This window comes from Palaemon carinicauda, chromosome 3 (genome assembly GCF_036898095.1).
Source record: "Palaemon carinicauda isolate YSFRI2023 chromosome 3, ASM3689809v2, whole genome shotgun sequence".
Classification (NCBI taxonomy): Eukaryota; Metazoa; Arthropoda; class Malacostraca; order Decapoda; family Palaemonidae; genus Palaemon; species Palaemon carinicauda.
This window is the reverse complement of record NC_090727.1, coordinates 131,538,337-131,553,423: the sequence shown is the minus strand read 5'-3', so window position 1 is coordinate 131,553,423 and position 15,087 is coordinate 131,538,337. Positions and strand designations below refer to the sequence as shown.

General features: G+C 43.0%; 1 protein-coding gene across 1 annotated transcript in view; it reads left to right on the top strand.

Annotated features, from left to right (window-relative positions):
- LOC137638530 (putative E3 ubiquitin-protein ligase UBR7) overlaps positions 1 to 15,087 on the top strand; it is a 46,659-nt gene that overhangs the window by 13,052 nt on the left and 18,520 nt on the right. Inside the window, exons 2-5 of the mRNA XM_068370654.1 lie at positions 8,529 to 8,665; positions 11,536 to 11,596; positions 13,027 to 13,176; positions 13,765 to 13,867. Of these exons, the coding sequence (XP_068226755.1) occupies positions 8,529 to 8,665; positions 11,536 to 11,596; positions 13,027 to 13,176; positions 13,765 to 13,867 (451 nt within the window). The remainder of the gene's footprint in view (positions 1 to 8,528; positions 8,666 to 11,535; positions 11,597 to 13,026; positions 13,177 to 13,764; positions 13,868 to 15,087) is intronic.

Sequence of the window (15,087 nt, the reverse complement as noted above, 5' to 3'; positions counted from 1 at the left end):
ATGCGCAGTCCTCCCTGCCAGACGCATGTTCTTGCTGCACCATCTGCTAACATGCGTGAGCTGCCGCATCAGGAGTTGCCGGGTTCCAGCACTATGCGGCATTCTCCTCAGCCCATGCAGCATGCTCCGCAGACCTTACAGCATGCTCCGCATACCATGCAGCATGAGCCGCATACCTTACAGCATGCTCTGCATACCATACCGCATGCTCCTCAGCCCACCGCAGCCCCTCCCACACACCAGCCCTCTGCCTTTGTTGTTGCCAGCTCGCAGACTGTTCAGCAGAGGCATGATGTTGGACCCGCAGGTACGCATGCACCCGTTCTGCAGGATTCAGCCGTTCAGCTTGCTGCTCTGCCTTTGCCACTCACAACTCAACTTTCGGATGAAGATGTATCGGATGATGAAGCTGCTCACCTGGATGAACCTCACTCTGATGTTGAAGGACACAAGTCTTCGCCACCCTCCTTAGACTTTCGCAAAGTCCTTGCCTTGTTCAGGGACTTGTATCCTGAGCATTTTGTGTCTGCAACCCCTCGTTCTCCTCCCTCCGAGTTTGCTCTGGGCATGCAGTCTGCTGCGCCTGCCTTCACCAAGCTTGTTCTCGCCAGATCATCTAGGAGAGCTTTGAGGGTTATGGGGGACTGGTTGCATTCCAAGAAGCAACTGGGAAGGACCTCTTTTGTGTTTCCTCCTCCCAAGCTTGCTTCTAAGTCGAGCGTCTGGTATGCCACGGGAGAGGAACCTGGCTTGGGGGTTCCTGCCTCTGCCCAGGCCGACTTCTCAAGTCTGGTTGACTCTCCCCGCAGGTTGGCTATGAGACGTTCGAAGATCTGCTGGTCCTTTTCCGATCTAGATCATCTGTTGAAGGGAGTCTTTCGTGCCTTCGAGATATTCAACTTCCTCGATTGGTGTTTGGGAGCCTTAAGCAGGAAGACTTCCCCTTCAGATAAGGACTCGGCCATGCTGATCATGTCTAGCATGGACAAGGCAATTCGGGATGGGTCTGGTGAACTTGCGGCTTCATATGTATCAGGAGTCCTCAAGAAGAGAGAACATCTTTGCTCCTTCTTATCTGCTGGTATCACTCCTTGCCAGAAGTCAGAGTTGTTGTTTGCTCCTCTCTCCAAGTGTCTGTTTCCGGAGGAGTTGATTAAGGGGATGGCTGCCTCACTTATCCAGAAGGATACTCATGATCTGATGGCTTCTTCTGCACGTAAGGCTAAAACCTTACCTTCCGTGCCTAGACCCTTCCGCCCTGCAGCAGTTGATACACCTGCTTCTAGGTTCATCCCGCCCTTTCGTGGCAGAACCTCCAGCAGAGGAGGTACCCGTGCAGACAGTCACCGTGGCAAGTCCAAGAAGGGTTCCAAGTCCGCAAAAGGCAAGTTTTGACTGCCTTCCTCTCCAGACAGCAGTAGGAGCCAGACTCAAGACCTTCTGGCAAGCTTGGGAGAGCAGAGGTGCAGACGCTCAGTCTGTGAAGTGGCTAAGGGAGGGATACAGAATTCCGTTCTGCCGCAATCCCCCTCTAGCTACATCTCCCATCAACCTCTCTCCCAACTACAAGGAGAAGGACAAGAGGCTAGCGTTGCAACAAGAGGTGTCGCTCTTGCTACAAAAGGAAGCGGTGGTCATAGTCCGGGATCATCAATCCCCGGGCTTTTACAACCGTCTTCCTGGTAGCCAAGAAGACAGGAGGTTGGAGACCGGTGCTGGACGTCAGTGCTCTCAATGCTTTTGTCACCAAGCAGACGTTCACGATGGAGACGACGAAGTCGGTCCTAGCAGCGGTCAGGCAGGAGGACTGGATGGTCTCGTTAGACCTGAAAGACGCATACTTTCACGTCCCCATCCATCCAGACTCCCAACCTTTCCTAAGATTCGTCTTTGGAAAGGTTGTGTACCAGTTCCAAGCCCTGTGCTTTGGCCTAAGCACGGCACCTCTTGTGTTTACCAGACTGATGAGGAATATTGCGAAATTCCTTCACTTGGCAGACATCAGAGCCTCCCTCTATTTAGACGACTGGCTTTTAAGAGCTCCCATAAGTCGTCGCTGTCTGGAGAATCTCAGATGGACTATGGATCTGACCAAGGAACTGGGCCTCCTGGTGAATTTAGAGAAGTCCCAGCTCGTCCCATCCCAGACCATTGTCTACCTGGGTATGGAGATTCAGAGTCGAGCTTTTCGGGCTTTTCCGTCGGCCCCAAGGATCAACCAAGCCCTAGAATGCATCCAGAGCATGCTGAGAAGGAACCGATGCTCAGTCAGGCAGTGGATGAGTCTAACAGGGACACTTTCATCGCTGGCCCTGTTCATCGAGTTAGGGAGACTCCACCTCCGCCCCCTTCAGTATCATCTAGCTGCTCACTGGATAAAGGACATGACGCTAGAGACGGTCTCAGTTCCTGTTTCCGAAGAGATGAGGTCTACTCTAACGTGGTGGAAGAACAGCATTCTTCTCAAGGAAGGTCTACCTTTGGCTGTTCAGACCCCCGACCACCGTCTCTTCTCGGACGCATCAGACACGGGCTGGGGTGCGACATTGGACGGACAGGAATGCTCGGGAACATGGAATCAGGAGCAAAGGACACTTCACATCAATTGCAAGGAGTTGTTGGCGGTTCATCTGGCCTTGATAAACTTCAAGTCCCTCCAGCTAAACAAGGTGGTGGAGGTGAACTCCGACAACACCACAGCCTTGGCTTACATCTCCAAGCAGGGAGGGACTCATTCGAGGAAGTTGTTCGAGATCGCAAGGGACCTCCTCATTTGGTCAAAAGATCGAAAGCTCACGCTGGTAACGAGGTTCATTCAGGGCGATATGAATGTCATGGCAGATCGCCTCAGCCGGAAGGGTCAGGTCATCCCCACAGAGTGGACCCTTCACAAGAATGTTTGCAGCAGACTTTGGGCCCTGTGTGGTCAGCCAACCATAGATCTGTTCGCTACCTCGATGACCAAGAGGCTCCCGTTGTATTGTTCTCCGATTCCAGACCCAGCAGCAGTTCACGTGGATGCCTTTCTGCTGGATTGGTCCCATCTCGACCTGTATGCATTCCCGCCGTTCAAGATTGTCAACAGGGTACTTCAGAAGTTCGCCTCTCACAAAGGGACACGGCTGACGTTGGTTGCTCCCCTCTGGCCCGCGAGAGAATGGTTCACAGAGGTACTGCAATGGCTGGTCGACGTTCCCAGGACTCTTCCTCTAAGACTGGACCTTCTGCGTCAACCTCACGTAAAGAAGGTACACCCAAACCTCCACGCTCTTCGTCTGACTGCCTTCAGACTATCGAAAGACTCTCAAGAGCTAGAGGCTTTTTCGAAGGAGGCAGCCAGAGCGATTGCCAGAGCAAGGAGGACATCCACTCTCAGAGTCTATCAGTCTAAATGGGAAGTCTTCCGAAGCTGGTGCAAGGCCAATGCAGTTTCCTCAACCAGTACCACTGTAACCCAGATTGCTGACTTCCTGTTACATCTAAGGAACGTAAGATCCCTATCAGCTCCTACGATCAAGGGTTACAGAAGTATGTTGGCAGCGGTTTTCCGCCACAGAGGCTTGGATCTTTCCACCAACAAAGATCTACAGGACCTCCTTAGGTCTTTTGAGACCTCAAAGGAACGTCGGTTGTCCACTCCAGGCTGGAATCTAGACGTGGTCCTAAGGTTCCTTATGTCATCAAGATTTGAACCGCTCCAATCAGCCTCTTTTAAGGACCTCACATTAAAAACTCTTTTCCTCGTGTGCTTAGCAACAGCTAAAAGAGTAAGTGAGATCCACGCCTTCAGCAGGAACATAGGTTTCACATCTGAAACGGCTACATGTTCCTTGCAGCTCGGTTTTTTGGCTAAAAACGAGCTTCCTTCACGTCCTTGGCCTAAGTCGTTCGAGATCCCAAGCCTGTCCAACTTGGTGGGGAACGAACTGGAGAGAGTACTTTGCCCAGTTAGAGCTCTTAGGTACTATCTAAGAAGGTCAAAACCTTTACGAGGACAATCAGAAGCCTTATGGTGTGCTATCAAGAAGCCTTCTCTACCAATGTCTAAGAACGCAGTTTCTTACTACATCAGGCTTCTGATTAGAGAAGCACATTCTCATCTGAAGGAAGAAGACCTTGCTTTGCTGAAGGTAAGGACACATGAAGTGAGAGCTGTGGCTACTTCAGTGGCCTTCAAACAGAACCGTTCTCTGCAAATGTTATGGATGCAACCTATTGGAGAAGCAAGTCAGTGTTCGCATCATTTTATCTCAAAGATGTCCAGTCTCTTTACGAGAACTGCTACACCCTGGGACCATTCGTAGCAGCGAGTGCAGTAGTAGGTGAGGGCTCAGCCACTACATTCCCATAATCCCATAACCTTTTTAACCTTTCTCTTGAATACTTTTTATTGTTGTTTTTGGGTTGTACGGTCGGCTAAGAAGCCTTCCGCATCCTGGTTGATTTGGCGGGTGGTCAATTCTTTCTTGAGAAGCGCCTAGGTTAGAGGTTGTGATGAGGTCCTTTAGTATGGGTTGCAGCCCTTTATACTTCAGCACCTAAGAGTCGTTCAGCATCCTAAGAGGACCGCTACGCTCAGTAAGGAAGACGTACTTAATAAAGGCAGAGTAATGGTTCAAGTCGACTTCCTTACCAGGTACTTATTTATTTTATGTTTGTTATTTTGAATAACTAATAAAATGAAATACGGGATACTTAGCTTCTTTGTTAACGTGTATGCTGGTCTCCACCCACCACCCTGGGTGTGAATCAGCTACATGATCATCGGGTAAGATTAATATTGAAAAATGTTATTTTCATTAGTAAAATAAATTTTTGAATATACTTACCCGATGATCATGAATTAAAGAACCCGCCCTTCCTCCCCATAGAGAACCAGTGGACCGAGGAGAAAATTGAGTTCTTGTTGACAAGAAGTACTTTAGTACCTGACCACAGATGGCGCTGTTGAGTACACCCCCACCTGGATAGCGATCGCTGGCGTATCCCGACCGTAGATTTCTGTCGGGCAACGGAGTTGACAGCTACATGATCATCGGGTAAGTATATTCAAAAATTTATTTTACTAATGAAAATAACATATCACAGTCTCTACTGACCCTGCAGTACGTAGTAGCGTGCATAGCAAATGCTCACTCCCCCCCACATACCTCATAGGAGCATTCCTCCCTTTGAAACACCAGGTGCATGCTTCAACTTTTTGCGCATGCTACCCAGACGTGCCTCACCTCTTTGTGCGCCACCTGGACGCGCTTGACAAATTTGCGTGCAACCCAGATGCGCCTTACTGGCACGCACACAAGCTTTCAGGGGTTAGGAATAGGCGAGTTACCACGTGTGCGCCTTAACCTTTCGCGTGTGCTACCATCCAGATGCCCCTTGACATTGCTGCCAGCAATTGAGAAGCACGGTTCTCACAGGAATCTGTGTCAGCGAGTAACATGTCTCAACACACGCAGGGATGGCTGTATGTACTGTACACCTGAGTGTGTTGACTCATGAGCACACTTCTGGTTTGAGCCACCTGTTTTCCCCAGACAATCCCTTCTCTTCTGAGCCTTTTGTGGTAGCCAGGGTGTGCTATCCCCTGCTCGTCACACTGGTGTGCAGTCAGTCCATGAGTGGTTGGAACAGGTGGGCTACTTTGCATGATTACTGTATCATCTGTGCGTACGCTTAGATTAACTCGTCTCTTTACTAGCCAACCCTTTCTATCCTAAGCCTGCTGTGGTAGCGCACTTAAGCGCACACTAACCACAGCACACCTCACTGCCGCGCGCTCAGTTCTGTTAGGGGTTTGGAACAAGTGGGTTACCATATACGCCCCACACAAACGCTCCTCAACACTAGGCGAAGCTCATCACCTAGATGCACTTCACCGCTTCGAGAGTCACATAAATGCATGTCAACAAAATGCGCCTCACTATGCTGCTCATTTCCTAGAAGCTCTCACGAGATCCAAGATGTGCCCCTTCAGCATGCGCTACGAGGATGGAGATAATGGAGACTCCTCTTCAAGAAGAAACCATACGCGTTCGAGAGGTAGAGTGTGCACCCCTCTACATGCGTGTTTTTGTACTACATTCATAATTATGACCTGCAGGTCTATTCAGTAGATCTTGCCAACTGTGGAAGCGTTTCCTTCTTTGCCCGTTTACTCATCAAGTTGACCCCTGTCCGGGAACTCATCACGGTTTGAGATCACCCATAGAATGTTCTGGTGGTAATTATTGATTGTCCCCGATCAAATTTGGTTCAACCTCATGCCCCTCTCTCCTTGGAATCAAAGAGTTCCTGATAGGGAAGTCTTCAGTCTCCTTTGGAATATATTTAGTTCAGATTCCGAGTTCCATGACACCTCGGAGAATAGGAAGTTTTCAGCTAACCCCTGCCTCCTTTTCTCGAAGGGTTCAAGCCTGAGAGAAAGTAGGATCTTCATTCAGAACTGAAGAGCAGATCTTCTCATAGACCAGAAGGGATTCTCGAGTTTCTGGATTTATCATGATTCTGGATTCAGACCTGATTCTAGAAGGGGTACTGTGTACACCCCTTATCGTCCTCAATCTTCCCCAAGTGGTGAGGAACATGAGACGTGTTTCTATCCCTACACTGCCCCACACAGCTTGTTTGCTGTTCCCAATGAGAGAGACATTCCTTCTGGAATGTGTGTGTATGAAATTACATGCACACGTTTGATTAACGCAACTGAGTGATATCAGGCGGACTCTTGTGAAGCACCCGTCTTCCCAGATTCACAGAGTAGAGCTGATGAAGAATCGTGCTGGATCGCATCTTCACAGTATGTAGCCTGTAGTTGATGCCTTTGAAAGAGGAAAACTGCTGTACGAGTGTATTCATACCTTGGGTTCCACAAGAAGAGGTTCGAGGAGTGGAACAGCCTTCAACAAAGGTTAATAACAAGTTGCCAAAAAAGTTGTCGTCATCTTTGGGACGGAATAAAGCTTCATCATTAAAGAACTTTAAGAATTTACAAAATATACTCTTCTTCATGACAAGAGTTGGCGACCCCTGGCTCCCCCTTCATTCTCCACATGCTCCCTCAACTCCTCCAACTATCCAAGGCTGAGTTTGTCATCCCCGGTGACTCCTCCATATTCCCATCCAAACATGAGATGGAATTGGACCCACTGCAACACTGGGTAGGTCAATAAATCTATCACAAAGGCGTTGTGATGGTATGCCTTCCCGGGACAGGGATGAGCGAGAAGTGAAACAGGATAGTTTGCCAAAGGATCGTAATCGCCCTTTGAGGGGGTCTAAAAGTTCCCGTTCCTCAAACACATAGTCTTTCAACTGACTTTATGCATACTGCCGGTCAAAAGAGAAAGGGGTCACTGCCCTATCTCTTCCCCGATTGGACAATTAGTCCTAGAACACTGATCGATAGAAGTTTTATAAGTCACTCCAACTGTTTCTCCTCATGTGTGAAAGACTGAAGTGCTCAATCCTTTTCCGAGGATGAAGAAAGAATGAATAAATTAATGATTATTAGTTATCTGGTATCATAACATCAATGGTCATTGATAATGCGACAGCGAGATACAGTATCACACTATTTGAATTTCCCCTCATCTGTTTGTGTTTGCAGATTGAGGGCATTTGGATCTTGATCAGTGCAAGTTGGCACAACTGCTTCTGTTGCATTGAATAAAAGCACCTAGTGCTGTATATAGATATTATTAATGGTGTTGTTCATGTTAAGTTTGTAGTAATTATTATTTTGATTATCATGGATGTCATGCTGCAACTGTGGTTTGAGAAGCATAATGTTACAAGCCCATGGACCCTAATAGGGAAGTTACCTGGTATGGAAAAAGGAACTGAAAAGTAAAGAATGAACTATAATGGGGGAAATATCAAGGAAAAACTAGTACGGTAAACATCAAAGTAATATAAATCAAATGAATAACTGGTAAATTGCAAAATGAGACTTGTATCAACCTGCACAATACAAAAAGCATTTGCACCAGTTCTGAACTTTTGAAGTTCCACCAATTTAACTAAAGTACACGATTGGGAAGTTCATTCCATAAAAATATGTCCACATGATTTAAACTTCTGAAATACTTTGTGGTACAAAAAAGCAAGGGAGAAATAATTGCATATCTATTACTATGTGGTGGATATTAGACTCTGGGAAGATCCAAATGCAAAGAATGATCAAAATTAAGGAATTTTCCTTACTTTGAACACAATGAGCTAAATGAAGAACAATGGTAGAGATTACCTCAAGGAGTGGGGATAAGGGGTTTCATATGCCACCAGTTTTTGTCAGCTGCCTGATGGTGAAAAAGGAAATATAGAAATTTTTAGAATTGTTTTTAGGATAGACAGGTCTTTATTAATTGAGAGACTTTGGTAATGTATATAGATGATGATTTTATATGAAAAATTAAATATTTTGTTATAAAAACATTGCTTTCAATAAGGTTTTATTTTATGAATGGTTGATAGTAAATGAAATTTACTTTTCAATGGTTTTAAGCTACTGTATATTTTTTTCTCAGGGTTATGTGAAACGTCAAGCGCTTTATGCATGCGTAACATGTTGCCCAGCTGATAGTGGACGTGTAGCCGGTGTTTGTCTAGCTTGCAGCTATCACTGTCATGGAGATCATGAACTCATTGAACTGTATACTAAGAGGTATGTTTTCAGGATGAAAAATCGTTTAATTATTATTGTACTCCCGTATACCTCTGTTTTCAAGAGATTATTAGCTCTTCTTTTTTAGGTTCATTTATTTTTACCTGGATTTAAATTAATACTGCCAAAGGTTGGTCTTCTGACTTTCTAAAATTAATTTTTATTAAGATAGGGGTAGGAATGTGAAGGGAAGGTAACTTTTCTGACAAATTGAACTTCTGTAGTGTTTATCCTTAATGGGATTAATCTATGATTGCTTTTTTTTTTCTCTTATTTGTTATTGTATTTTTTTTTGTGAGATTATTGCAGAAATTGAAGAAAATATAAGTGAAAAAAAAAATGAAAATAATCTCAAGTTGGCATTTAAAAATTTACACAAGGTAAAATGAGAAGAATAAAACATCTTTATGCCGTATATTACTTAATGATTAAAATAAAATTGAGAAAATGTGAGGTAAATGAGAGAGAAGACCCAGTGTTAAAAGTGTTAAAAGTATACTTTATCTGAATAATCATCTTCGCTTTTCATATGTAATGTAAAGGACGTAAAACATTTATATGACCTTGATAACTCTGCACCAGTGAGGTTTGGTCTCTCCTGGTTATTAGGTGAGTCAGCCAAAATTCCTTTGAAATTGCTGAATACCTACACTATTAATACCAGAAATACACTATCAATACCAGAAATTCATGGAAATACAACCCATCTCCAGAGAAGTATTTGAAAAAGTTAAATAAAGTAGAGTCTCTCTCTCTCTCTCTCTCTCTCTCTCTCTCTCTCTCTCTCTCTCTCTCTCTCTCTCTCTCTCTCTCTCTCTCTCTCTCTCTCTCTCTCTTTATTTCGAATTGCAGCGTACCTTTTGTATTGATTAAGCAAAATTGAAATTGTAAAGGTGGCATGACATCTAAATACAGTACAACTATACTTTGTCAAATAATCGATAGCATATCATAAAGCTGGGATTTTAAATGAGCTGATTTTTGGATGAGCACAATTAGTTTCAGAGATATATCCTAGAAACTGATTGTGCTTAGGTACTTGAAACCATTAGCATTTTTATAGGTAAGATTACAGTAATGGCCTAAACAATGGTATTAAATACTCGTACTAAAGGTAAGGAGGTGTATGTTGCGTTTATGGATCTGGAGAAAGCATATGATAGAGTTGATAGGGAAGCAATGTGGAATGTGATGAGGTTATATGGAGTTGGTGGAAGGTTGTTGCAAGCAGTGAAAAGTTTCTACAAAGGTAGTAAAGCATGTGTTAGAATAGGAAATGAAGTGAGCGATTGGTTTCCGGTGAGAGTGGGGCTGAGACAGGGATGTGTGATGTCGCCGTGGTTGTTTAACTTGTATGTTGATGGAGTGGTGAGAGAGGTGAATGCTCGAGTGCTTGGACGAGGATTAAAACTGGTAGGCGAGAATGATCATGAATGGGAGGTAAATCAGTTGTTGTTTGCGGATGATACTGTACTGGTAGCAGACACAGAAGAGAAGCTTGACCGACTAGTGACAGAATTTGGAAGGGTGTGTGAGAGAAGGAAGTTGAGAGTTAATGTGGGTAAGAGTAAGGTTATGAGATGTACGAGAAGGGAAGGTGGTGCAAGGTTGAATGTCATGTTGAATGGAGAGTTACTTGAGGAGGTGGATCAGTTTAAGTACTTGGGGTCTGTTGTTGCAGCAAATGGTGGAGTGGAAGCAGATGTACGTCAGAGAGTCAATGAAGGTTGCAAAGTGATGGGGGCAGTTAAGGGAGTAGTAAAAAATAGAGGGTTGGGCATGAATGTAAAGAGAGTTCTATATGAGAAAGTGATTGTACCAACTGTGATGTATGGATCGGAGTTGTGGGGAATGAAAGTGATGGAGAGACAGAAATTGAATGTGTTTGAGATGAAGTGTCTGATGAGTATGGCTGGTGTATCTCGAGTAGATAGGGTTAGGAACAAAGTGGTGAGGGTGAGAACGGGTGTAAGAAATGAGTTAGCGGCTAGAGTGGATATGAATGTGTTGAGGTGGTTTGGAAATGTTGAGAGAATGGAAAATGGCTGTCTGCTAAAGAAGGTGATGAATGCAAGAGTTGATGGGAGAAGTACAAGAGGAAGGCCAAGGTTTGGGTGGATGGATGGTGTGAAGAAAGCTCTGGGTGATAGGAGGATAGATGTGAGAGAGGCAAGAGAGCGTGCTAGAAATAGGAATGAATGGCGAGCGAACGTGACGCAGTTCCGGTAGGCCCTGCTGCTTCCTCCGGTGCCTTAGATGACCGCGGAGGTAGCAGCAGTAGGGGACTCAGCAGTATGAAGCTTCATCTGTGGTGGAATTGTGGGAGGTTGGGCTGTGGCACCCTAGCAGTACCAGCTGAACTCGGCTGAGTCCCTGGTTAGGCTGGAGGAACGTAGAGAGTAGAGGTCCCCTTTTTTGTTTTGTTTCTTGTTGATGTCGGCTACCCCCCAAAATTGGGGGAAGTGCCTTTGGTATATGTATGTATGTATGTACTAAAGTGTTGGGCATGTGGCAGTAGGCAGTATTAAAAAAACTCTGAAATTCATAGGGATTCGTGGATCCTAACTCTAGTGGTGAAAAGAATTAATAGTACAGTATTTGGTTTGATTTTCATAACTCTCAATGAAAAATGGTAAATATTCAATTTTTATTTTTCTTGGATTTTGAAAGCTGGAAATAAAAACAAACCTGCCTAGTTTTTTTATTGATTTTTATATGAAGTTAGTTTTGATATTGTGTAGTTTAAAGGCAAACCAAACCTATCTTTTGTCAATATTTAAAAGATAATGCTCTGTATTGTTAAAAAAGGCTACATAATTTATACATAAATGTATTAGTATTTATACAGTAATAAAAATCTTTGTTTTTAGGCATTTTCGATGTGATTGTGGCAATTCCAAGTTTCCCAACAACTCTTGTAAACTGTTGAAGGTATGTATGAAGCCCTTTTTTCTGTGATAAAATTTCTGTTCTACTTTAAATATTGAATACTGAAACATAATTAATTCCTACAACAATATTTATCAAGTATTTAACATAGCATTTTCTGTTTAATTTCATAGATTCTTTAACATTGGTTTGCAGATTACTGTGTTATTATGGGACTGGCACACTTGTTTTTTTGTATTGATGCTGTTAATGCGTTAAGTTTTCTATATAAAGGGTGCATGTGCTTATACTCGAATGTAATTTTGGTTGTGGTGCCCTATTGGTAACGTCTGCCTGGTGATCGCCTGACTGGGGATTGTGTCCCGCTAAAACTCGCTAGTTCCTTTGTTCGCTGCAACCTCACCATCCTTGTGAGCTAAGGATGGGGGATTTGCGAGAGCCTATAGGCATACCTGCTAAGTCATCAGCAGCCATTGCCCGGTCCTTTCTGGTCCTAGCTTGGGTGGAGAGGGTCTTGGGCATTGACCATACGTATATATGGTCAGTTTTTCGGGCACTGTCACTGTCCCTTGCCTTTGCCATTCATGAGTGACCTTTAAACTTTTTTTTTTTTTTTTATAAAACTGTAGTTGATTAATTAGAAAACTAAATCAAGATTCTTTTGTTTTGTGAATATAGCTTAAAACATTGAGGGCCTTTTTAATAAATTAATTTTAATGGGTGTATTAATTAACAATACTGTAATTCCTGCTTGTACTATTCATTGGTTATAAATAAATTGTAGTTGAAGCTCTTCACTTTTGCTAGAAAATTATAGAAAGAAACAACTCTTTAGGTGATCTGAGATTTGAAAAGCTAAGCTTTTATCCTGAATTGCTTAGGGAAGAGAGCAGGTAAACGATTTTAAGCTGCCAGTGTATTTTGAATCAGTTAAGCCAATATCTCACACATTTTATGCAAAAAAGAAAAAAAAAATCTGTGGTTATTGCAAATGGTGTCTCAGGATTTGGAATAACAGTACTGGTACTATATTTCTGAAAACTAGGAGTGGGTATTTGTTTGATTTGATTTGTGACCTGTTGATTCTCATTAATGTTATGTTATTTTTTCTTATCTCATTGTTGGGCTGCTTGTCTTCACACACTTTTCATAAGGGGTTTATGAACCTAGTGTCTTCGTGTTCTCAACATCAACTCTATATCCTATCCTGTGTCTTCCTTTTTCCTGTCACCTTCTGTGCCTTTAAAATTTTTCTGTCATTAAATCACTTCACTTGTACTCCTACGTTGCAGTTTTACTAAATTTTTTTTTTTTTCATAGGCTGATTTTTCTCAATTCTTCCCTTCATATACTCCACACTAATAATATTAATTCTTATCTCTCTCAGATGAAACATGGTTGTGGTTCAGCAACTGAATTATATACCTAGTATCTGAAAATAAGGATTAAAATAAGCTTCATATGCTTTACAGGAAAAATTGCCTGAAAACCCAGAAAATGAATATAATCAAAACTTTAGAGGAGCATACTGTACCTGCCATCGGCCATACCCAGATCCTGAAGATACATTGGACGATGAAATGATTCAGTGCTGCATTTGCGAAGACTGGTATCATGGAAAGGTGGGTTTAAATTTTGAAGAGCTTTGCTTTGGTTTCAAAATACTGAGATTCATGACTGGAGTGTTTTAGAACAATCATATGGTAAGACAAATGATGAGAGATGTGGCATTGAGTATAGATGGAAAATAAATGGGGTTGAAATAATTTGAGATGGTTTGAGTATGAGAAGGGGAGATGGGTAAAATATGTTACAACTATCAGGGTCAGTGATGCCATGATAAGAGTAGATAAATAGCCAGAGTAGTATTTCTGTAGTTAGAGATAGGTAGTAGGAGGATCCAGGAATTAGATTAAAATGAAGAAAATTGAACGAAAACAGAAAGTGTAGAAGACAAGAAAAGTTATTCGAAAGGATAAATTGATTGATTAACTTTAAAAATGAAAAATCTGACTATATTGTACAGTATGTGTTGCGGTGTCTGTATTATCAACACCAAAGCTTTTGAAGAGAGCCATTTCGTAGAGTAGTTTATTAGTCGTGTAAGAAGTGCTGAAGCCTTTTACTTGTATGAACTGGAAGAGGAATACTTTATATTACTTGTCATTGTGGTGTAATATTTGAAAAAATATTTTTCTTTTCCATCACAGCATTCAGGTGGGGAGGTTCCTCCTGGGGATGATTATGCCGAGATGATTTGTAATCAGTGCCTTAAGAAGCACAAGTTCCTTGCATCATATATGGGTTTAGCTGGTAAGTACCAACTTGCTTTCTTTTGATTGTTAGTCCTTCCTTTTCAACGGTTATGAAATTGGATACAGGTTTATTACATATTGAATTGGAAATTTACTTGTAAATGATACGCAGTTATTTTGCATTAAGGGGCCTGTTATTTAATATTTCTGCTTTGGCAAGTTAGTTTGTTCCCACAGAAATACAAACTTTTGTCCATCAACATAATTGATTCAAGCACAGCTGGACTCTGCAGTTAGAAACTTATACTGAGGTGTTGGCAATAGCCTGTAGTTAGCGGCTGGCATTCTTGGTGCCGAATAACATATATGTGCTATTGGTTTCCCTTAAAACTTGGCTTTTTAAATTTTCTTTCTCTTACTCTTGGAAACCTGTTCCTGTTGTTTACATTGTGCTACGCCTTTGGACATAATCCCTTGAAGGGGAATAAACTTCAGCATTTTATCACATTGTCATTGGGTTTGAACTCTAGCGTCTGGCTAATATTTTGCATTCGAGTGAGAATTCCCTGATTTTCCAAACCTCTATGAGTTTGGGAAGAAGACTATCTGGAGGAACAAGTTCTCCTTCCTGAAAGGGAGACTGTTGATCTTCTGTTAGATGAGTGCACTCTCTAGCAAAATGTCTCAGAGTGCGCAGTAGGTTTTGACACTGAACCTTCGTTTACTGATGAATGCGCTGCTTTGCGCGGTCAACCTTCTTCAACTAGATCTTAAAACCTGCTTCAACAGACCTGGTCTGTGCTTATGATATGCACACACAACAGCTGGGTCCTATACAAGCACGCTAAACATTAGCGAGCCTTTACACACATAACAGCATGCTCCCACACTAGCGAGCTTATCACTAGTGACAGATCTTCACCCGATCACATTTATCTAAACCTCCTTTAACGCGTTCTCCCCTAGGGAAGATATTTCCCTACTGCGTCTCTGTATGTTCGTGATTACATTCGTGTGTTTGATAAGAGCAAAGCTAGCAATGAGGACAAGTGCTCTCATTCAAAGCACTTGCCTTCCTATACATACAGGATAGTTCATAAAGAAATTCACCTTCCACACTCACTCAACCTAGATTATAATGCTTACTGAATGGAGAGGAACTACTACTGCACTAGTATCTGTTCGTACCTCTAAGTGGCCTCGGTTTAGGTACGTAGTCGGCTGACTTCGCACACGCTGTCAGGCAGAAGAAAACGGGGCTGCTGTCCTTTATTTTCT